This window comes from Spermophilus citellus, assembly GCF_964194105.1.
Source record: "Spermophilus citellus genome assembly, chromosome: 1".
Classification (NCBI taxonomy): domain Eukaryota; kingdom Metazoa; phylum Chordata; class Mammalia; order Rodentia; family Sciuridae; genus Spermophilus; species Spermophilus citellus.
In genome coordinates, this window is record NC_138182.1 from 233,590,050 (window position 1) to 233,614,967 (window position 24,918).

Below are 24,918 nucleotides of genomic sequence, written 5' to 3' on the forward strand. Positions count from 1 at the left end.
GGAAATTAAACTAATGCTATACTAAGAAAGCAGCCTGGCTGAACAGAAGGTTTCCTGGGTTACAGAAGTCAGGCCTGGCAAGTTATCATGTGAGCAGGGGACATGAGTGGGTCAGTTTGGTCTTTGTCTACAACTGTAGGACTGAAGAATGACTTCAGTCTATTTGTGAAGTTCTTTTTAAAAAAATATTTTATTAGTTATTAATGGACCTTTATTTATTTATTTATTTATATTCTGTGCTGAGAATTGAACCCAGTGCCCCATACATGTGAGGCAAGTACTCTACCACTAAGCTACAACCCCAGCCCCATGAAGTTCTTTTATGAAGTTTTTTTTTTTTTTTTTTTTTTAAAGATTGCTGCCTTAAAGTCAAATGAAGATGTCAGGAAAGGTTGAAGGGAGTCACTTGCCACTAGGGAGATGAATTAGACAACCACGAATGTCTATAATTCTAGCATGCAGAGCGACTTTGGACAAGTTTCCCTGAACATATAAGTTAGAGTTTTCATAGCAGGTCCACTTTGAAGCTGCAAAGGGAAATGAGACCAAATGTGACAATGACATGTAGAAAATGATAAAAATATAAAGATTACAAATGTGTTTATAAGCATACACGTAGCCCCACCACACAGTGATTTTTTTTTTTCCATCTCTTTGTAAGGATGCCATGGGGTTTGTAAGGCCTCTGCAAGTGTGAACACGGTAGAAGTGGCAACCAAGAATACTAGACTGGAAGTACCACTCCATGTAAAATCAGCCAGGGCACGAGGAGCCTACTGTTGATACTAGCCACATTACACTCTTTGTTCAAGAATTGTTGGTTCATTTTGGAAGAAAGCTACATGATTACACAGTTCACTGGGAAGATAATTAAATCCCTTGTATCCTCTTTGTTTCATTACACTAGTTACTCCTCTGAGTGCATCCTTATGAGGCACAGGCAGGATCCTCTACGTGGATCACAAAGCCATAGGTTCTAAGAGCCAGAGCTCTCCACTCCAGTATGCTTAAGCCATTTCAGGGACAGAGCTGGGCCCAGGAATAAATGCATTAGGCTGTGGAAGGTGCTCTGTAACCACAGGAGGCAATATATTACATCCAAGACCATCTGATTCTGCTGAGAAACCTGCCAGAAACCTTTAGGAGAAATATATATTCAAATATCATAGAAGCAAGAAGAGAGGTCTTAAAATACAGAATCATATTGACATACAAAATAAATCATGAAAGTGATCAATTATGTCTTAGCAAAATAATGTGTGTTCCTCAATATTTATATATTTCAGTTTAGTTTGTCTTCTGCTTTTATGAGCAGATGTACACTATGATGTAAAGATATGTTGTGGCAGAAGCTATTTTGCACATAACACAATACTGTTATAAAGAATGCAGAAGGGAAGACATACATTATTACCATTTAAAATCCTTTTAACCTTTTTAAAATGACTGATGCCAAGCTTTGGAAAAGCTCTGCTAGGATGAATGACAACTAAAAGAAGCCCACCTACAAAACTTATTCTCTAACTCCAAGGGTCAAGCTGTGCACCTAGACAAAGAGTGTTTTATAGACACTAAGCTCCATTGTCTGCCCACCTTGTTAGATACAGGAAACAAAGGAAAACCCCATGTTTCCCTGGTCTTTATTCAAAAAGGGTGGCTCTGTGAGCCAGTGATGGGGCACCAGGGGCTACAGAATAAAGTACTCTGGGCAAAGCAGCTTGTGAGGTTCTTGAATCTTGAGTTTCTTCTTGACTTATTTTTTGAGATGATTTCAGATGACTTTTACAGCAAGAGATCTCAAAGTTGGCAATCCTGCTCTGCCTCCCATTTCTTGTACATTTACTGAGACTCTTGTTCCATCCCAGTTAGATTAGGACCATTATCAGAGACAGGTGCTGAACTGAACTTAAAACCTCAGGCCTGATCCTGACAGGAGCCAGAAGTGTTGTTTGTTTCTACTTAGTAACCACACAGAAGTCTAGGCTACCCCTGTCATCTTAAGGCTTTTGCTACCAAACTAAATGGCATGTGCAATAAGACATGAAATCAGGACACAACAAAAGTAGCTATGTAGTCCCTGTCCATGACATTAACTTCTGGACAGCAAGCTTTCTATTCCACAAACTTATTGAGCCCCAAATCTCCAGGGGCCCTGAACCCAAGATCAATAATGATATTAATGGCAATAACTTTGATCAACTGACTACCTCACTCTAGACCTCAGGATACACACACTATTGCTTCTGGAGACTAGGTTTTCAAAACCAAATCTTTTGAAAAATATACTTGTGCAAGCTGAAGGGATGAAAGAAGCGAGAAAGAAGTCATTTAGCTGCATTTAGTTTTGAAAGATCTGCCACCTACTTCCTAGGAGCACCTTCCAAGTCCCTCATTTTCTTTTAAGTTTCACCTCCCAGGTCATTTCATTTCCCTGGGATACCTCCCCCAACTCACAGAATGTTCTCTCCCAAAGTATGACATTCCTCTTTCTGCTAAAGCCCCAACTAATTGTCGTTTTTATCCCCCCTCATACATCTATATTTCTAGAGGACAAAGACCACCCTTATCTCCCATGTCACCAATGTCTATAATGAGGGCACCAGAGTCAGTCTGATTTTGATTTTTTTCTTTTTTGGTGCAGTGCTGGGAATTGAACTAAGGGTCTTGTGCATGCTTCGCAAGTGCTCTACCACTGATTCACATCCCCAACCCTTTACAGTCAGTCTGAATGAATGTGGTTTAAACCATACATATGAGATTATGCTTATATATATATATATTTATGCTCTTTCTCCCTAAATAGGCTCGGGCTGGTCACCACTTTTAGAGTCAGGGTGGAGTGCTTGAGAAGCAAAAGACCATCTATAAATTTGTGGGTTTGTTAAATAATCCTAAAAGTAGGGACTGCATTTATTAGCACAGGTAAATCAGCTTTCTTTTCAGTATAACTGTCTCTCTCCATTCACATCCATATTTCCTGTGATCTCACTTCATAGGCTCCACTCAGCTTACCTGTCAAACAAAAATTGATCCACACTTAAGCCGACTTACATATTTGTATGGGAAAGAGGGAAACCTAATAATTGCTAGAACCTCTCCTCCCCTAACACTTAGTTCCATCATTTGTAGTACATGTGCACATACTCATGATTCTTTTAAAGGAACTCTTAGGCTCAATCTGATTCATGGTTCAGTACTAGTGTCTCCTACTATACTAGAATCAAACCTACCAAAAAATTCCTTAAGAAAATGACCTGAGGTGGATTCCATGATGTGTGAGGTATATAAACAAAGAGTATTCTTACTGTGTAGAATGAGAAGCAAAATTAGGAACTGGGTGTGCAAATATAGAGATATTGTTTCATAATGTAAAGGAATTCATAATACTTTGTCTTTACATTAAACCTCAGACTATGAATATCCTCTAAATAATGAGACTGATGACATGGGCCTTGGAGAACTCTCTCTTGGCACTATTGGGCTACCCACCTTTTCTGCATGGCCATGACATAAAGAAGACAGTACCTTCAGCAGGAGCTCTATAACTTCTGTGTGAACGAGTCCATGCACTGGCTCTCCATTGATGTGTGTGATCAGATCCCCAGCCTTTAGTCCTGACTGGCATGCTGGACTTCCTTCTTCTACATTCTGAAGTCCAAGAGAAGAGAATATGTTTTTGAGAAAACAAATGACAACCCTAACACCTACTGTTTGTTCTGGCAGAATATTTTGAGCAATTCACAAATGATACTAAATTCCTACTAGGACATCAAAAAGGCATGTTCCTTATTGTGTCATTGTTCTGAAATAGGTTATTTTCCATTTCCTTTAAAATTTTTCAAGAGAATTGGGAATCTAATTTTAAAAAACAACCCCAGGAAAGAAAAATGTAAGTAGGATAGAAATATGATGACCTTTTAGTATGTCTACTAGTTGATATATAAGAATGGACAATCAACTATGAAAACTGGACAGAATTAGGAGAAATTATTAATTTTTGCTAAATTCAGTTCCACCATACAGATAAAGGAAAAGAGCATTAAAAGGAAAATGAAACAGGTTCCAAAGGCCAGGTTAACAGAAAATAAGTTTTCTATTAACTTTGCTTCAGCCATTCCCCAATCTGACTGGAAGTGAAAACTGACAAGCAAAAGACGGTTGGTCTTACCCAAACGATATGGTGCACGGTATAGATGTCACTGTCTCCCACGTACACCCGGATGGCTCGGATGGTGAAACCATAGTTCTTCCCTGAACTGTGGATCACAATAGGCTGATGGGGACTTGGAGCAGCTGTTGAAGAAGAGTCTCGACTGGGAGAAGAATCTCGTGAAGAAGAAGGATCCGATGACAAGGAGTGGGGAGACATTGGACTTCCCAGTGGAGAGACAGCAAACATATCTGCAACAAAGAGCCAACCATCAAAGCCAATCCCAGGCACACACACACATGTCTGCAGTCAGCCTCCCCAAGGAGCTCTGTCAGGACGGGGAGCATGGCCACAAAATGAAACCCACTCATTTTCAACAACAAAATAAACAGTGCAAAAATTTTTATATTAGTAAACAGATGCATTGTAAAACTGAAGCCTGTCAAAGAAACATCAAAGCTGCTTCTATTTTTAGCTGATGTTTCAATTAATATTTAAAGTTATGATTTCTTAGTTCTCTACTCTAATTAAAAGAGATTAGCTACTTTCTGGCTATGATACTTTTCTTTAATATATTTTAATTAAGGAAAAAAATCACGGATGTGTGTATTTCAAGTATGTCCTAGTGCAGAGAAGGCAGTTTTTACTACAGTAAAAGAAACTAGACTCCAAATCTTATATAAAACAATTTAATGTGGTCCTTTCCAAAAACACATGACCAGGAAACCAAAGATCAACCTACCAACTTCTTTTTGCAATGTTATTGAACTAGTATTGATTAATGAATTTTAATAAAGAAAACACTAATGTGGCAACTTCTCCATAAAAGAATGACTCATTACTATGGTTACAGCTTGATTATCCACATGTAGTACCTGCAAATAAAACAAGGTTTCCTCTAGGGTAAGGCAGATGAGATAGAGAAATTTTATGAGCAACTCAGCTCATATTCCAAAACACCAGTTCTACTGTTTTTAAGCAAACTGCTATGTTCCAAACGTCTCTGTCCCCCTCCCAACCAAAATTCATATGTTGAAACTTAATCCCCAAAGTGATGGTATTAAGAGATGGGACGAAGCCCAGTGAGGTGGTGCATGCCTATAATTCCAGTAACTCGGGAGGCAGAGGCAGGAATATCAAGAGTTTGAGGCTAGCCTCAGCAACTTAGTAAGACTCTGTCTCAAAATTAAAAAGAACTGAGATGTATCTCAGTGATAAAGCACCACTGGTTTACTACCCGGTACCCACTCCCACACCCCCAAAAGTGGGAGGTTGATGACACCATGAAGTTTCTGCCTCTCCCAAATGAGGTCAGTGCCCTTGTAAGAGGCCTGAGGGAACCTGCTTCCCTCTTCTGCCTGTGAGAATATCTGGCAGGTGCCCATCTATCAGGACAAGTCCTTGCTAGACACCATGGCTGCTGGTGCCTTGATTTTTGGACATCCTAGCCTCTAGAGCTGTGAAGGATAGATTTGTTTTTTATAAATTACCAAGTCTATGAAATTTTGTTATAGTAGCTTGAACATATGACACAAACTTTCAATTTATAGATCATTATCACCATTTCATCAACATGAATCTAAACAGATATCATTAATTGGTCATGTGAAATTGTGTGTGTGTGTGTGAGAGAGAGAGAAGGAGAAAAGAGTAACTTAAAGGGGGTGTTAAGTTTTAAATGTACGTTGTTGGCACCAGCCTACTGGCTGGTCTGTAGTACCACTGAGAGACTCACTGCTGGCCACAGTAAGCTGAAAGTTCCAAGTTTTATTTTGTCCAAAGAAGAACAAAGCTAAATGTATCACCACCTCTGTTCCTTCACTCTGACTTCATGAGGCATCCTGGTCAAAGAGGACCAGGATGCCTCTATATCTAATCCAAAGGTCAGGTAAGGGGAGGTACAGTGGTGTGAAGGGAATTTCACAGCATATGAGTGAGAAGAGGACAGAGACAGACCCAAACTGCAAAACAGCCAGGCCCCCAATCCTCTACCCCATGATGGTCTCCCTTATCACCCCAGATTGAATAGTTTCCCTAAGTGCAAGCCATCTCACCCACTTTTCAAATGTGGACAGAACCATATCAAACTTACCTTCCTGTTATGCAGCTGCACTTGGGCTACACCTCAGGCTAAGAAGGGTCACTGAGATGGGAGAAAGGTGTCAGCCTTATGGTCTAAACGGGATGTCTCCCAGAAATGGAATCTGCTAGAGTGAGTCCTACTCCTCAAATGAGCATTTGTTTATATCCCATTTCTTTTGGCACAAATATGAAATTCTAAAAATGCAAACAATCCCTTTTATACAAGGCCTGCATTCTTCCAAACACAAGCCATCTGCAACATAAGTTAGTTCCCACTTCTTCTCTATGGCTGTCATATGAGTGATGTCACAACCACCAGGATGGATGTTTCATCCCTGCCAGTGGAGTTACTACAGACTTGGTAGAGATAAAACCAGATTGTGGAAAAATACTGCAACCCAATGAACCCATAATTTAGCCCAGTTTTCCAAAACAGGGCAGAGGTTGATTTGACTACCAGTAGGAGGGGGCATAGCTCAACTGACAGAATTGGGAAAACTTGTAATTTCAGTGCTGTGTGTGACGCTGTGCATCTTTAGAAATGAAAATCTTTCATGTTCTGTGTTTATTTCCTTATTAATTAGATGAGGAAAAACTATACTTAGCTTTCCAAAACAGATGCTATAAACAGTTCTGTAAAGTGCATAAATGATATGCAGTGCAGAAAAGAAAAATCATTCCAGAAAGAGAAAAGAAAAGAAAGAAAGAAGGCTTCCTATGAAGGAAGCCCCTCTCATTCCCAGATGCAGAGAGTGAGATGAAACAGGCCGTGCATGCTGTTTGGGAGCCCCAGAGGTCCTGCAGGGGGGAATTCAGGGGTCCACAGGCAGGAACTCTGGAAAGCTGTCCTGGGACAACACCCCTTATTACTTCAAGCAATCTTGCATCTCAAATAGCATTCCAAGATGGGGGAAGGGGGAGCTCATGCACAAATCACACAATTTCATGCGAATAGATGTCTCTCTACCTCCTGGGATCATGAGGGACAGAGCACTGGCAGAAAGGGACTTTGTGACTTTCCCCGAGATTTTCTTTTTTTCTGTGCTTTCTAATCGCTGCCGAGCCATGTGAGAGGCGGGTTCACTGGATGGCTTTGAGGAATTATCTGTACTGTCCACACACTCGTTTCGTCCATTTATCTGATCCAAGTGCTCTGAAAAACTGCCAACTGTACAAAGAGAAAGGAATAGGCACACTCAGGAAAATCCAGGACAGGAGAGGTAGAGACGGCAAGAGAGAGAAGGAAGCACCTACGCCCGTGTCCAGACAGTGTCAGGCCAACACAAACAAAGCCTTCAGAAAGATAATGCTGAGAAGAAGACAGAAGAGGTGTCCTTTCAGGCTTTGTTCTCCTTCTAAAAAAGTCTGACAAATTCTCAATTGGTGATTCCATTTAACTGGAGGAATAAATTACTTTCCATACTCTATTTTTCAGAACCCGTATGGAGATGACTGTTGTTCTTTCCTGGCCCCAATAAAAAGCCATGCTATGAACTGAGCACCACCTTAGGAGCACCAGGACTACACACTTCATACTCTGATACTAATGATCATCATCAATGTGGCTAATAATTTTGACACAGGGGCATCACTGAATCACTCTATGTTGGCTCATAGCTGTTCACTTCTAACCATCTTCCTAGTATATACCTCAGTAAGCTCAGGTATGTCACCTACAGAAGAGTGGCAAAAGCATCTCGTTTGGCTTGTCCCATGGGAGCCTCCTTTTACTCTAAGCTGTTTGCAAATTTCAATGGACAAGACATAGGATATTACTGGCTACACTCCTCAGCAGCTCTCTCTCTTCCTGGCCCTTTATCTAGGAGGTGCGTCCTCCATTAACCTTCCCTGAAGTTAATTTCCATCCTCTCTAAGATACCCCTTACTTTATTAACCCTCAGTAAAAAACAAAAGTTGTTTATAAATTTGAAAAATCAGAGGCCGGGGTTGTAGCTCAGTGGCAGAGCACTTGCCTAGCATCTGTGAGGCACTGGGTTCGATTCTCAGTACCACATATACATAAAATAAAGGTATACTGACAACTAAAACATTTAAAATAAATCAGGACTACCCTCAAGAGAATATAAACATAAGGAGGGGACAGCAATGGAGAATGAGAGAGGCCAACAGTACAGAAAGTTCTTAAGCACAAAGACATGAGTCCCCCTGGGACAAGCTGAGCACTGACTCATTTGTGTTTCTCCTATTCTTTATTACCTAGGTCATCAATTTTCTATTTCCTTTTTAAAAATCACTGATAGCACATTTTTGGCCACCCAAAAGAGGTGATGCTCATCTCATAAACTTATGAGACAGAAATATAGAATTTATGTTAATAGAATCCATTAATTAATAGAATCTAAGCCCCCTGTGATTAAAAATTTTCAACTCTATCATTTTAGGAACTATAATCCATGCAGAGTATGTACCACCATTACAGATGCTGCTCCACTGAAAGATCAGCCAGCATGTTTTAAAGTGAGGACCACACGACATTCTTTGACCAGGAAGGTGTAGCCTGATTTGACATAGCTAATATTTTGATTACGATGCTGCATACACACTACTCAACTGTACAGTGCTCATCCAGTCCTTGCTCTTGGAGGTAGTCTGGAGGCAGCTCTGGTCTAAGCTAAGGAAGCCTGGGGCTTGAGAGGGCAGTGTAGGAATTGCATATTTCATGGCCATCTACTGCACTCCAATTACAGGAAAAGGTTCATGGACTTCCATGGAGCCCCCATTTTTAAAAATTTTTTTATTCTTTTTAGTTATACATGACATGGAATATATCTTATTCTAATTAGAATCCTTATCCTGTGGATCTACATGATGTTGAGATTGACTATAGTGTAGTCATATATTTACATAGGAAAGTTATGTCGGATTCATTCCCCTGTCTTGAAGCACACATCTTGGCCAACCAAAGAGGATAATCTTAAGGCAGATATCAACAATGCTTTCATTCCTGTATGTTAAATGCATTCTCACTTAGCTGTGTATCTATCCTAGGCCCTTAAAGAAATGAGCTACTGGAAGGACTTGACCAAACTGCTTCACAGGTCAAAAATTTCATCTCCTAAAACTTATGTTTACCTTTGGGTGAGTTACACATTTTCTCTCTCCTTCTAGTTGGGTTTGCTTGGAATCACTGACAAGAATAAAATGAAAAGCCCAATCTCTGGGTGCATTTGAGTACCACATCTACCATTGAGACTTGCTTTTCAAGAACTCAAATACCATGCTATCATAAAAAAAGAGAGAGAAAGAAACAGGTATAAAGTTGTGCAGAATGTGGATATTCAATTCTCTCTTGTCTCTGCCACTTCATTTTGCAACACTGACTATAAGCATGTGCTTCCTTTCTGCCAATGGTAGATAATGTCACATTAATGTTCTCTAAATGTCAAGGGTTCCTTCTTTTTGATGGTGGAGCAATATAAAAATCAACAAATTTAATTTTACTACAGTCACGGTTTTCAGGTTCCCTAATTACCCTTGGCTATAAGCAAATCAGCTCATCTCTCTATTCTGTACAACCCCCAAGGTCTTTGATTATTTTTAGTGTGTGTATGGGGGAGAGGGAAAGAGAACGGTGGTTTGAATCTATTAATCAAAATGCATGACAGGACCTAAGCAGAATTTTTTTTAATTATGAAAGTAATCAATCAAATGCTTAGACACCGTTCCCCTCCCTTCACCTCCTGCCTTTCTGATAGAGGCTGAAGATGCCAAGAGAGAATAAATAATTCACTATGTGAAGAACAACATGGAGGTGAATACACTCTAGTCAGGGCAAGATAGCTAAGGCCTTTGTAACTAGGATTATAAAATACCAATATATCTACATTTGATTTGAGTACCAAGAATTGAAGGGAAGTAGGTTGCCTCAACACTACTTTCACATTGCTATTCTCCTGGCTTTACCATTAGAATAGGTGCAATTATCCAACACAGAAACAACTGAGGTGAAAGGCAGTAAAAGAAAAACCAACCAACTCTACAATCATCTCTAAGCATATGCGAAATGCCACAGATACAAACTTTTTAGTGAAGCTGAAGTCAATCTAGCTGGTGAATTTTTTTTTTTTGTGAGGGGGTGGGGATTAAAAAGAAAAAAAAACTTACACTATGAATATTCAGTTAGTTAAAAAATATTGAGAAAAAAAGTTGGAATCATTTATGGTTATCAAACTAGCATAATGAATATGACTTAATAAAAACATTTACTATAGCAACCATAAGCCATATTCACGTTTCATTTTTTTTTAAAAAGCATAAATGCACAAGATTTATAGAAATATATGCTGTGCATGAAATTTTATAAAGCAAATGATATTTTAAATGCACCTCAAAGTCTTGTTGTGAGGGAAGTGCAAGTTTGGTTATCTAAGGGGGATACCTCTACTATTAAAAGTCAGCAAATACTTTAAACATCTATGGAGGCAAAATTACCAATGTCAGGAAGGTTGCTTCACACAAAAGTGCTGTCAAGGAAAAGGCTGAAACCCTTGACTGCCTCCCAAACAGGCAAACATGTCTCGGGAGTGTCTCACCCCCCCGCAGACTAGGAGGTACATTTTGTATGCAGTGGAGTTATTTCACAGGCATGTAAGACACAAGTTGAAATTGGGTTGGTATTTCTGACTTTCTCTCCCTTCTCTCTCAATCTGAAACATTCTGGAAGGTGTCTGTGAGCCTCACACGTAAGAATCTTGCTGCTCTAGTGTGAGTCTAATGTGCAGAGATAAGTTGTTTGCTGCAACGTGTCCCTTTACCAGAAGCCAACTCCTTCAAAGAAACTATCAATCAGCTCAACGCTGGAGGGAAAACTGGCTTTTATACTGTCCCTTATGGGGATTCAAGACATTTTCAAGGGTAGTTCTGATGACTTGACTGTTGGATATTGTCCCTTGCTCAGAACTCTTGAGTTAGATGCTACTACACAAGCTGTTCCTTTGCTGAAAATATGCTCCTTTAGCAGGTTCTGCTTGTCTCCAGAGGGTCCCACGGAAGCAGGAATCTGCTTCCTGTGGAAGTAGAGCCTGGCTTTAAGGTTAAACTATAGCTAGAACAGCTTGCTGTATGGCCAAGCACTGAGGCAGTCTCAAACAGCTGACCTGAGTTCTTGGGAGTTTGTCCTTCAAGCACAAGAAGGGGAGTCATGACAGGAATCCAAGAGTATAAAACTGCCACCCCCACTGCCTGGCTTGGCCAGCCCTGGCACTCACTTAGACTGGTGGATGAGAGTGGCAGGCAGTGACCAGAGGCTCACCTGACAGGGTGGAGCTGCTGATGGTGCTGGCTGGGGTGGTGACCTCAGGTTCCTCCTGAGCACACTCTTCAGGAGGAAGGGCTGGCTTCCCAGGCTCCTCTTGAGGGTCTCCAGGACAGGGGGTGGCTTCCTCTTGTTCTCCCTCTGCTGAAATTGCCAGTTTGGGAAGTAGGCCAGAACTGAGTTTGTGTCTGTTGCTTTCAGTATCTGAAGAGTTGGATGTCGATAACTGTTGCCTTAATTACAAACAAAAACCATGTCAAATACACACACCAGGAAATTGTGTTAGAGGTAAATTTTGGAATGAATCATGTGGAAATGGAACTTGGACAAGCCTAATGAAGACATGTGTCATGTGATGGTACTTAAGGTGTACACCCAGAGCAGCCCCATTGGCATGTCCAGGGAACTTACTAGAAACACACAGGACCCATCCCAAGACCTTATAGATCAGAGGCTCTGGGTTGGGCCCAGCCATCTGTGTTTAAGCAGGGCCCCAGGTGATTCTGATGCTTACTAGGGTTTAAGAGCCACTGCCCTAACAGCCACTGTTAAAAGACTACTTAGGAGGCATCTCACATACACTTCAGAATATTCCGAACTCCAGCTTAACGTTTCCGTGGATGGCAAGGTTGTGCTTTTGGTTTTGTCCCCAGAGTCTTCTTTTTCTTCTCCTGAATTCTGAGTTATTCGATCTATACTGCTAAAGACCTGGAAGGCAAATAATCAGTGCCTGTTAATATCTTCTAGAAAGAGCTTGTCAAAAACCAAAAACCAAAAAACCAAACAAACAAAAAACCCCAGAAGTCTTGGGAGGAAAAACTCAGAGTATGATTAAAGTGTGAACTGGGACCAGGTATTAGGAAAGCACTTGTAAGACTGTTTACTTGAATCCTGAGATGAAGTATCAAGAGTGAGTGTATGTGTGTGTGTGTGTGTGTGTGTGTGTGTGTGTGTTTGGGGAGCTACAAATTCACTCCCCTCTCTCTCCATATCTCATGGACTTTGTATCTGCAAACAAAATCCTTAGATGCATTGGGGTTTCTAAGGCCTCAGGATCAATATGCCTCTTGGATTACTTTTTAACCATGAAGTCAATGAGAAAATAAAAAAACAGAGAAAAAATGGTACACTGGCTACTAGTCAGGGGTAGGAAGAAGAAAAATGAATTGGAATTGAGTGTGATGAGAAGAATAGATAATCTGTTTTGAGACTGGGTGGGGATGAGAAGATCGCCTGGGAGGAGGGTCAGTACATACTTGGTGCTAAGAACCAGACTTATTTGTCTTGTAAATCACAAACACAGGCAGCTTCCTATGTTGCTACTGAGATTCCTGAAGAGGTTCAGGCGTTAGACAAATCTAAGTTTCAGCCAATTTTTCTTCTCCTTGTTTTTTTTTTTTTTTTTTCTTTTCCCAGTATTGGGGATTGAACCCAGGGCTTCACATAAGCCAGAAAAATATTTTGCCACTGAGCTATTCTTCCAGCTTTTTTTTTTTTTAATTTTTTATTTTGAGACAGGGTTTTGGGAAATTTCCAAGGCTAGCTTGGAGCTTAAGATCCTCCCCTGCCTCAGCCTCCTAAGTAGCTGGGATTACAGGCATGCATCATGGAGCCAAGTAGTCTCAGCCCATTTTTTAATCTTTCCTGTAAAACAAGGGTGCTGGAAGCCCAGAGCTGGAAGCAAGCCCCACTGCCTCATATTTGGCTATTCTCATGGGTACCACCATGACACCGCTACAATCTACCAGGACACAGAGGAAAAGAATAGGCTTAGAGACAGGATACAGGAAAAAGAAACCTTCTGAGGCAAAGAAGTAAATAGTATTTGGGGTGGTCTTTGTGGGCCACAGAATAGATCAAGCTCTAAGCACTCATTTAGAGTTAGCAAAGCCTTTGTATTGGCTCTGGGACTGACTTGCCACCACCCTCTCTTGGGAAATCTCTCCCTCTGTCATTGCCACCACTACAGAGGAGGTAGTGCTGGCCAATTTGCATATACACTCTAGGTAATCATTGAGAAAAAGCTACAGAGCACTTTCAAATCATGAAATGCTACAAAAAAACTAAACAATAATCATGTAAAGTGCCGTGGCAACAGAAAATATGTAGCAACTGAAAGTGGCAAGAGAGAGAGTAGGGTTATGGGCAGGTCTATTTCCACTTTTCCTAGGACCCTACCCTGTCTCAAAACTTGTTTTTGTTTTTTTTTTTAATATTAACACTGTTGGTAAAAAGGCATCTTTATCAAGCATCTCCAAAATTCTAGCCTGATTCCTACTGCCTTTTCTATATGACTTATAATCTCTACTCCTCGTAGGCATACTGGCAAGTCACACTGGGTAGACAGCCACACAGAGATGACTACTTGGGCAAGTCTATGCCTCCAAAAGAACGTTTTTTAATTGGTGGGGAGAGAAAGATACTACCACAGTAGGGTAGGGCCTGCTGACACCATCATGACAAGGTCATCTTCCCTAAACAAAAGGAATTTAAGTCCAGAGACGTCAAACCCCAAAAGGGGCATGTGGTCTCCGATTCAGTCCAGCTATGTAGGGTCCCAAGTACTGGCCACAGGGAGCTCCTCCCAGAGACTGTATTTTGATGCCCCATTTTCCTTACTTTTGAAAACCTGTGTGAACATGAGGAGAACTGCCTTATCTCCACATTAAAATCTTCATCGTTGGTATCATCTTCTTCTTCAGTTTCCATATGATGATACTTCTCTGACCGAGCTGCAGAGAAATGTTTAGGAACAGTTCCAATTACTCAAAATGTCTGCTTTCAATTTAGCTAATTATGAATCTTTGTATCAAAGCAACATTGTGTTTAAGAACTTGTAGGTATGAGATTGGAAGGCTCAATAACGGAGATGATTTTTTTTTTTTTTTTTTTTTTACAAAATAAAGGCCAAACAGTGTCTTATGTCGGATAATGCACATACTATCAAAATAACTTGTGTCATCCTCAGATTCCAGTTGGGGAATAAATTCTGCCTTCTGTCTCAGCAAACTGTTCCAGTCTAAAGAACGGAAGAAGCGATGCTGCTTGACTTCGTATGCACCTCCTGGAAGAGAAGAGGGTGGAGACAGAGCAAAGTGGTAAACTATCCTCCAAGTCGAGGTCTTAACAGCTGAAACATTAATTGGCAGAGAAGTAAAGACATCATGGAAATCACACTTGTTCATTCTACAACCAAAACTCGAAAAAAAAAATGTTCTATAATTTATCAGCAGGAGATCAGATTTTGCTAACAGCAGTGCTGGCTATGGCAGTTTTTCTTTGTTAATTTTTCCATGACTTCTTCCATTTTTCAAAGGTTAATGATGTGGCCACTTAAAAACACATTATGCTGAACCTGGGGATGTGGACGCATGTTGGCCCAAAGCAGGCTTACTCATTACAAACCCAAATTCTAACAAGGTGCAAAATGTGTTCACATCAATGTTTCCTCTGGGGTAAGGTTAATAATGATGAATTTTTCCTAAATACTATATAATGGTTACCATTCAATTTTATTGGATTGCTCATTAACATATGTAGGCATTAGATTCTGTGGCTTAGATTCTTAAGTAAGGAACTTATAAACCTGTTTGATGGATTTATAATGCATCCAATAAAAATGAATCACGATTCCTAAGGGTTTTTTTTGGGGGGGGGTAGTATACCAGGAATTGAACTCAGGGGCACTCAACCTCTGAGCCACATCCCCAGTCCTATTTTGTATTTTATTTAGAGACAGGGTCTCACTGAATTGGCTTAGTGCCTTGTCACTGCTGAGGCTGGCTTTGAACTCTCGATTCTCCTGCCTCAGCCTCCCAAGCTGCTGGGACTACAGGCATGCTCCACTGCAACCAGGGATTCCTAAGTTTTAAGCTCCTTTTTGCCAAGTCAGCATGATAGCACAATGTGAGATATTTTTAATTCAGTTCATGATTTTCAATAGTGATTTTGAAATGCAGGCTCATATAATATACTACCCTATGACCATATCAAGAGAAGAGGGTACAAATTATAAAATCATAGCACAGGAATCCAAACTGCCTCCAGCACACAAAGTTTTTATTTTTTATTTTTTTATTGGTTGTTCAAAACATTAAAAAGCTCATGATATATCATCTTTCATACATTTGACTCAATTGGGTTATGAACTCCCATTTTTACCCCAAATACAAATTGCAGAATCACATCGGTTACACACTCACATTTTTACCTAAAGGCATATTAGTGACTGTTGTATTCTGCCACCTTTCCTATCCCCTACTATCCCTCCTCCCCTCCCCACCCATCATCCCTCTCTACCTCATCTGCTGTTGTTCAATTCTCTCCCTTGTTCCCCCCCCCTTTCCCCTCACATCCTCTTCTATGTAATTTTGTGTAACATTGAGGGTCTCCTACCATTTCCATATGTTTTCCCTTCTCTCTCCCTTTCTCTCCCCCCACTCGTCTTTGTTTAATGTTAATCTTTTCCTCATGCTCTTCCTCCCTGTTCTGTTCTTAGTTGCGCTCTCTATATCAAAGAAGACATTTGGCATTTGTTTTTTAAGGACTGGCTAGCTTCGCTTAGCATAATCTGCTCTAATGCCATCCATTTCCCTGCAAATTCTATGATTTTGTCATTTTTTTATTGCTGCATAGTACTCCATTTTGTAAAGTTAATGAGAGATTTCTCAAAAGAGCAATACTAGGGTCTACTCAGACTCTCTGCCTCTAGTTGGAATGTAAAAGCTTCTTCCTTGTGGAGTCACACAGGCATCTCATCCTGTCCTCTGAGGGATACAAAAGAAACAGGATAGGAAATGGAAGTGGTATGGAAATTGGGCTGTGAGTCCCTTGAGAGAAGGGGTGCTGTGGCTCTGTCCTTCTAGCACAAGGCACAGTTTTGACTCTAGCTTGAAACCCGGGAAGGAGAAACTGGTGCTCCGGAAACAACTTCAGAGAGAGAAAAGTAAACCAATCGAAATCATCCCAAAGAGGGGAAAAGACCTTCTTCTTTAGAAAGCACTGGATTGGAATCTTCATCTGAGTTTCTATCCAGGTGTTTTCCATATTTCTAGCTACATCCTGAAGTCTGAGGTTAATAACAGCAGCAATAGCACCAGTAGTTAATGTCTTGTGGGTCGACTTTGTGCCAAGTATTGCAATGCATTCTGTAGGTATCTTGTTTCCCTTAATTAAATCATTGGAAATAACCACACAAAGGAGGAATTATCAACTCCATTTTTAGATGGGAAAACTAAGGAAAAGCAACAAAGCACACTGGACTGAGATCCCTTCCGAGGGTAAGGAGGAGGGGCTAAACCCTGCTCTGTCTGCAACACCCAGGGCAAGTCTCAGTGTCTCAGTCCCACCCACATAAGAGAAGGCTTGCATACGTTGCCTCCACACCAACACCTCTTCCTGCCTCAATCTGAAATGGATTCACAAATTCCAGTACCTGGGAGCGCAGCCAATTCATGTGACTGTTCTACAGTACCTTCTCACATCCCACTCCAGTCCCTTGTAACATTCTGGCTGTTATCTCACACCAGTCCATAGTTCCAAACAGCTGCCAGTGACATTTTCTTCTAGGGCTCTTTTACTTGGAGAAGCAGAATACAAAGTCATGAGGGCTTTTTCCCTATCCAACTCCCCCTACTGTGTTGACAACAAGGAGTGAACAGAGTCAAGCCCTGATGACATGCATCTCTGCACTCTCAGCCCTGCCAGGCTTCTACTGTACCATAATGACTAGCATCTCAGCTGCTGTTGGTGGGAATGTATCACTGGCACACCTCTGACATTCTGGGCTGCTCTGCTTCACCCAGAGAAGCAGTGTATCCAAGGTCAACGGCTACATGGCACTTCCAGAACATACCAGTGCCCTGCCTGCCACACTCTTGGACCCATGCTGATTAAAACCTCCACTTCCTCTTCGGACTATGACAAATTGATCTTCCCCAGGGAATCAGCCCACTGAGGATCCAGTTCACATTTCTCATCCTTTGGCCTTTGAACCTCCCTGAGAAGGAGTGGGTCCTGTTTCTCATACATTTATGGAGAGATGAGGAAGAAAAGAATTAAAGAAATAAACTGGGGGAAAATGATCTGCTAAACTGTTAGAAAAAGTATAGGTGATAGCTTTATGAGATATATGCAAATAACTCAAGCAATGGCAGCACTCAATGTAAGAATTCACCATGAAGGGAAGAGAAGGGAAGTGATTTCTTGAGCTCCTGTTATACATGAGTTCAATGTACTCGATATCCTCATGAACATTTTTCTATTTACAACTCAATAATCCTATGAGGTGTAGAGTGTGCCCATTTTCATAGACTAGGAAACTAAGACTAAGAGCAATAAAGAAACTGCTTGAGATCTCATAGCTGGCACATGGAACCACCAGCACTCAGTCATGTCTGAGCAACTCTGAGATCCAGTGAGCCAGGCTGCCACTCAATTCTCTGAGTTCAAGAGCATAGTTCAAGGAGGGTGAGGTCCCAGACTGTAAGTTATGCTTTGGCACCAACATTCTCCCTTGAGTTTTCTCTTTTCATGGAATTTTCTTAAACATCCATTATGTTCTTCACACCCTTTTTCTCAGCCTCTCTAGTCTCTCGGGCAAATGTGCATTCGCACATTTTCACGGTGCATTATTTTGCCCGTTAAATATGCATTAAATACAAAATGCTGTCATTGGAAGCTGAGTGGCAGGCCTGTAGGATCCTCAGCCTCATTCTCCAGGCCCTACCGGGACCTGTCATGTTGGACCTGCCTGATTGGCAATCACTTCTTGACAATGCAAAGAGCTTGGACAGGGTCTTTTCAGTGTCTCTTTTATGCTTTTGCTAGGGGATTTCTCCCTCAAGCTGTCAAAGATTAAAAAGACTGAAAGCAGCAACCAGAAAATGTGCAATCAGAAAATGTGCAGAGAAATAGCTTGTAGCATATGATGTACATACGGGGTATGCTGACCACCATCACAGCCCTGTCTTATTAAGTCAAGTCCAATCAAGAATCCAGGTATTCTTGGAGGAGGGAAAAGGGCACAATATCAAATACAAAACTCTCTAAGCTGATACTTGAACATCGGAGGAATAGGGACTCTTGGGTGTGCTTTAGAAAGGATGTGCCCACTGAAATATATTTGCAGTCAGATCTTAGGAGGATATTTCTGTAAGTCAGCTGAGCTGGACATCTGAGTAGATATTTGTATTATCACAAAGAAATCTTAAAATGTCATTGCTTCTCATATTTTGTTTGAGTAAAACTCACTCCTCAAAACTCTGCCCCATACATAGTCTTGACACCAATTCTTTGATGGATACTGATGTCTCTTGAACCGTAAAGCACATCTGACTGCAGGCCACAGAAGGTAGAAAATAATGACTTTGCTAGTTACTTTGGACAAATGGAAAAACATATAGGGCGGGAGGAAATATAAAGTTGGAGTTCAGTGGATTCAAAGGTAGGGATGACACCACCTTGTATGTTTCATATGTGCAAAAGGAAAGCATGAATTCAATGACAAGCAAAAAATTCAAAGTGGCACCAGTAGTATTAGACCCAGTTCTAAGAGCCTTACCTGGATGATCACTTTTATCCTCATTTATCCTGTGAGGTGTTATTACTAAAACCTCCTTTTCACAGATGAGAAAACAATGAACAGAAAGGCAAGTAACTTGCGCATGGTCACACAGTTGAGATTTAAACTCAGGTAATCTGACTCCAGAGCTTGTGCCCTTAACCTTGATTTACATTGTTTCCCAACTTAAAGTCCACTCATCCACTGAAAAGAGCAGAGGCACCAGGAGCTCCAGTTAAAAGGCTCAGCTCAAAAACACTTCCTATTAAGCCCTGATTTTAAACCTTCTTGAATTCTCTAGTGTAGTTTTTGCAAATTTTCTGTGTAAAGGGCAAAGCAGTAAACATTTTAGTCTTTGTGGGCCACAGAGTCTGCTCATGATCACTCGATTCTGCCATTTTAGAATGAAAACAGCTACAGAGAACATGTTGAATGAATGGCTTTGTTGTGCTTCAATAAAACTTTACTTACAAAAATAGGCAGTGGACCAAATTTGGTCTATAGGCTATATAGTTTGCTAATCTCTACTCTATGTATTATCATAAACTTTAGCTACGCAGCATTCCAATCACAAGTCAATGGGAATCTGAGGGTGAATAGTATAAATATTTGGAACTATTGCAAATGATCTTTGTCTTAAAAAATGGGGGAGAGATTTATTTTTTGTCTTTTCTGATATTTCTATTAAAATGTGGTAGATATGAAACATTTTATAATAAATAATCCATATCAAGCCAACCACTTATTCTGATGAAAATTATGGATACTGGCTAGCATATGTGCATTTAGATTTAATATTTTAGTCTCATAAGGCAAATGCACATGCTCAGGCAAACTGGGATCTCTAAAAGTCTGTCTATTCAGAATACATGGAAGAAAAGGAAGCAGAAAACTGACAGCAGAACAGTTAAGAAAAACAATCAGCAAGAAACAAACCTATCTACTTCATCTTGAATAGCAGTGGCTTTTAATCTCCTCCTTGAATCATGGCGCTGATCACCATGATATGACAGCATGGTTCAACCCCAGGCCTTCTTTCCAATAATTAGTTTGAGTACTGATAACCCCTTTCAAAGCCTGTGGATAGCAACCTGCTGGGTCAAATCTTTATGTGAATATATATTTCAAAAAAAAAAAAAGTTCCACATATCTAATTCTCTATTTCAAATTACTTAGGATATATGCTTTTTAGGACAGAAGAGTTGCATATGCCCCTGAGATTTACTTATTGAAACAAATAAGAATTTCTGTTTTGCAAAACATGAAAACAAAACAAGAACAAAATGACCCTAATGATGTCTACACTGGTCTTAATCAGAAAACAAAATGCCAAACAATGTTGCTATAATGTAGTCATGTAACACATCAACTAACAGATGTTGCCTATACAAAAGCAAAACACAAAGGCCTCAGATTGATTCACAAATGCACTATTTCTTGCACATTGACAAAAATCAAAACACATGAGCTCTAACCTGTACCCAGCCTTTCCAGAGGATTCTGCCTGAGAAGCAGAGTGATTAGATCCTGGGCATCTGGTGGTGGGGCCTCATCCTTCTCAGGCCAATTGATTTCATCTGGAAAAAAGAAAAGTAGTTAATAACTATTTCACAAAGGGTGGTCCAGGTCCCAACAGCATGGACTCACATACATATTTGTTGGAAATGCTCATCTCAGGCCCTGCTCCAGAGCTACTGAAAGGAGAATTGCATTTTAAAATCTTTAGTTAACTCCTCTACAGAGTCAACTGTGAGCAGCATTATTTTACAAGAAACAAATAGCACAGCTTTCCACACGATAGGATGAAACTATTTCAATAAGCAGTATCTTTGGCAGAATTGGCTCCCACAAGTTGTGCCCTCTGGTTATTAAGAGGACTCAAATATGAAAAATTGTGGTATATCTGTGTATTAAGAATTGTAATGCAAAAAAAAAAAAGAGGACTCAATATAAAAAAACCCTCCAAAATTCCTGTGCTTCACGTGCCCACCTACTGGGGATCATCCAAAAGTATGATTTTCTCTCTCACTATCCTCATCTAAAAATTTGGCCACAACCAGAGCTCTCTGATCCCAAGAAGCAAAAAGTTATCTTGCAAAAAATATTTATAGAGACAAAGGAAAGGTCAAAATACTAAGACCGAAGAACAAGAGTAATACCCAAAGTCATCTTAATAATGGAAGTGTTTAAAATCTGTCATAAATATTAGAATATGTTCTCACTCTAAAGGAGTTTGCCTGAAGATAGGTGTGCGTGCCTGTGCGTATGTTAATGCAATAAAAACATGAGTTATTTCTGTGTGTGCCTGCCTCTAGCTTCCTCTGCTGCGGTTTAAATCTGATTTGGAAAATAAAACATGAATATGCATCTGAGCCGTAAGGCATCAAGAACAAAGCCAGCATTTGCTGCTTGTGTTAATTAAACAGTTGATTCCCCTTGCCACTCAGGCCTTGGTATGTCAGAAAACAGTCTAGTTATAAATCCATAAACAGCTCAGACATTGTATAAAGGGGTTGTACACTGCAGGCAACTCACAAATCTACTTTGTTAAAGTTTACAAATATGCCTGGCTTGCAAAGTCAATGTTAGAAAATATTGTTGTGATTAAGGGGCTCCTCATCTGCAAAGTAAATTTTTCCCATATTTCCATTGCTGGCCTATGTAAACACAATCCAAAAAAGACTGGAGGTGGCTGATAGAGATGTCAGTGATGCCTGACAAACTTCCAGGAAGAGAGGCCTTTTTGATCTATGCTTTGGGAAAATGTATAATATCAGCAGGTAGGGTAGTGATAGATCCTATTTAATTATAATTTAGCTTTGCCACAAGCCGCATAACAATAGTGAGGGTCAGCTTGCAGGCTAAGATCTAAAGGTTATTGAATTTTAAATGAAAGATGAACAGCTGTTGCAGAAATAACATTACACCATAACAACTACCAATGAAATCATTAACAATCTGTGGATCCAATTTGCTTCCTTCCCATTCTCATTATTTATTATTTGGTAGATATTTGTTTTAGGGTTTATTACATTTTTGTTAATTTCTTCATTGTGCCATTAGCCATTTTTTCCCATTTATGTAAATGGTACCCGCATTAACCTTTCCTTCCCTGGTGCAAGTTTTCTATTATGGAAAGGAAGACCAGATGATATTTAAACCATTTGTAAATCCCACACCAATTTCTTTGGTTAAAAGGAAAAAAAAACCCAAAAGAAAAAAGGCACACAATAAAAGTTGGGTACATCACTAGCATATTTTCAAATTCCATGTTAACAAAACTTTCTCAGATCAGTTTTCAACACATAGTACTCTCTCGAGATTACAAAAGTCAGTTATGTGCTGATGAACAAGTTCTTTTAATTTGTTGGCTCAACTGTTTGATAAAGGTTAATATTTTAGTAGTGAAAACTGTGGCACTTTACATATTTACATTGAATAGCTGCTTCCCAATAGTGACTTAAAGATAACTCCTGATGATATTTACCGCTGATGACTTGTCCAAATAGCTCTTCTGGAGTATCCCCAAAGAATGGCACACATCCAACCAGAAATTCATAGAGGATTATCCCCATGGCCCACCAGTCCACTGGCTTCCCATAGCCCTGCCTCAGAATCACTTCTGGGGCGATGTATTCAGGTGTGCCACAGACCTGAAAGATTACTGCAATATTAGGATAACTGAAATATTAGACATGAATTAAAATGAACAAGATGACTATGAATTATTTTGCCTAGAGTGTACCAGCTTAGCTACATGGAAACATATGGACTAAGACCTTAAAAATAGCAATCATGACACTAAGGCAAATTATCACTTTAATCCCAAAGAAGAATAGTTTAAAATTCTACTTGAATTCAGTTTCAAATTGAGAATCTGACGCTGTTTGGTATTTTACCTATTTTACCAAATTAAAAATATTTCCAATACTTAAATCAAAAGAGCAATGCATTTTTAATCTGTCATAATCAGAAGAATTTTAATACTTGTATCTCTGAACTGATTCACACCATGGTATTTCATAAAGGCATGATGGTTGAGATGTGTTTACCTTAAGTAACTTTACAATGAACAGATTGTGGGCACTTGGTAATGAGGCATGCTTAAAGGGAAATGGGCCATGGCTTGGATTTTAGAACCCGTGATTGTACAATGCATCATGAGTTTCAAGAGTACTCTACTGAGACTCCTGAATTCCTTACAAAAACAGTTTTCCATTTGTCTCTCTCATACTCTCACTTGTGTGCAATTAGATCGTTCGTCTTGCTAATAGACCATAATGCTGGGGGAGGAATTGTGGAAGGAGCGGACAGTTCAAAGAGGCCCAGGGAGACAAATGGGAGCAATTTGCACTTTATTAAATGTAAGGCTTATACAGACATCTAAACCACCAGCACTAATGTGAAGACAGTATACACAAGCGGATTTCATTGGCAATACCATACTTTATATTTCTCCACTGCATGGAATAGCATGCGAGCTTACCTGTTTATCCAGGAACTCTCGAGCATCCTTCTCAATATGACCCTCATAAAGATTGGTAGTCATGCTCATTAGTCCCACCTTAGATAAACCAAAATCTGTCAGCTTTATGTGCCCCATGGAGGTGACCAACAAGCTATGAAGCAAAAGGACACAGAGAACAACAATCACTTTGAAGCTGTTTCCGTGTTTTTAGTTTTCCTTATTCCCTCGTCAATTTGTAAGACTCTCGAATATGTATCAGTATCAACATTATTACCCAACCTGGCCTGGAAAGAGACGAAGTCACATAAAGCTGTCAAATACTTGCCCCTAGTGGCAGAGAACAATTCACAGGGTGGGGCCCAAGGCAAGGCAAAGCTGATAATCTACTTGGAGGATAGTTTTTATGACACTGTGAAACTTAGACAAATTCAACTATGGAAGTTTGACTCCTTTCCAGTTTCAGAATAAGAGAGTAGAAAGGGCTATCAGTAATTTTATATCATACATCAGGAATTAAGATAAGCAACTTATCTGTGATTCAAGTGAAACAGATTAAAACACTTGGATGGGAAAATGTATTGTTTCAGATTTCCACTTCCAGCTCTTATTTAAATTTGTACTCATTAACCACAAAACCTATATTTCTTATTTTTACATGCAAGGAATTTGCAATTGAATATATTTAAAATTTTTAATTTTAATTCAAAAGAAAAAATTTAAATAGTATATATAGTATTAAATAAACAAAACACTAAAGGAATTAAATAATTAAAAAAACTACTGGAAGAAAATATAGCAAAATTCTAATTGTTTTATTTGGTAATACTATGCTAAAATTGTTTTCTTCCTTTTTCCTCTGTGTTTTCCAAATTTTCTGGAATGAGGATGAGTCCATTTTATCATAATTTTTTCAAAACAATACCTTTTTAACATGTAATTTTTAAAATCATTTCAATCAGTGGAGAAAACATGAAATATTTAATAAATAGCATCAAGATGAATAGGTAGTTATTTGGGGAAAATACTCTATCTCAAATCAGATACCAAAATGAATTTCACATAAATTAAAAACAAAGTTTAAGTAAAATGGACTATCAAGTAAATTATTTTGAAATGGGATGGATTACCTACTATCTAGAAATTCTAGATAGTTTCTTTCAAAAGTTTACATCACAAAGAAAAAACTTTAAAAAAATTCACTCTGGGTTTAATCTTTTCCTCCTATTTCTCATAAGTTATTATTATAATGCTGGCATTATAGCTTTTAAAAATTACATAAAATCGCCATATATGCTGTTAAAATAACTCAATTTGAACATTATGGAGGAATTTAAAAATGTACAAGTAGCATTAAAACATTTTGTACACATTAGAAAACAATT

General features: G+C 39.5%; 1 protein-coding gene across 14 annotated transcripts in view; it reads right to left on the minus strand.

Moving 5' to 3' along the window:
- The window catches only part of MAST4 (microtubule associated serine/threonine kinase family member 4), a gene marked incomplete at its 5' end in the record, with an annotated part of 570,488 nt that overhangs the window by 13,599 nt on the left and 531,971 nt on the right, over positions 1-24,918 (minus strand). For 9 of the 14 annotated variants that reach the window (XM_081294780.1, XM_081294779.1, XM_081294778.1 and 6 more), the window contains 10 exons: positions 3,526-3,648; positions 4,169-4,401; positions 7,200-7,400; positions 11,505-11,740; positions 12,088-12,215; positions 14,127-14,239; positions 14,449-14,571; positions 20,544-20,645; positions 22,556-22,721; positions 23,555-23,687. In XM_081294780.1, the coding sequence (XP_081150906.1) occupies positions 3,526-3,648; positions 4,169-4,401; positions 7,200-7,400; positions 11,505-11,740; positions 12,088-12,215; positions 14,127-14,239; positions 14,449-14,571; positions 20,544-20,645; positions 22,556-22,721; positions 23,555-23,687 (1,558 nt within the window). The remainder of the gene's footprint in view (positions 1-3,525; positions 3,649-4,168; positions 4,402-7,199; positions 7,401-11,504; positions 11,741-12,087; positions 12,216-14,126; positions 14,240-14,448; positions 14,572-20,543; positions 20,646-22,555; positions 22,722-23,554; positions 23,688-24,918) is intronic. The other 5 variants (XM_081294782.1, XM_081294781.1, XM_081294777.1 and 2 more) reach the window with 1 other exon arrangement.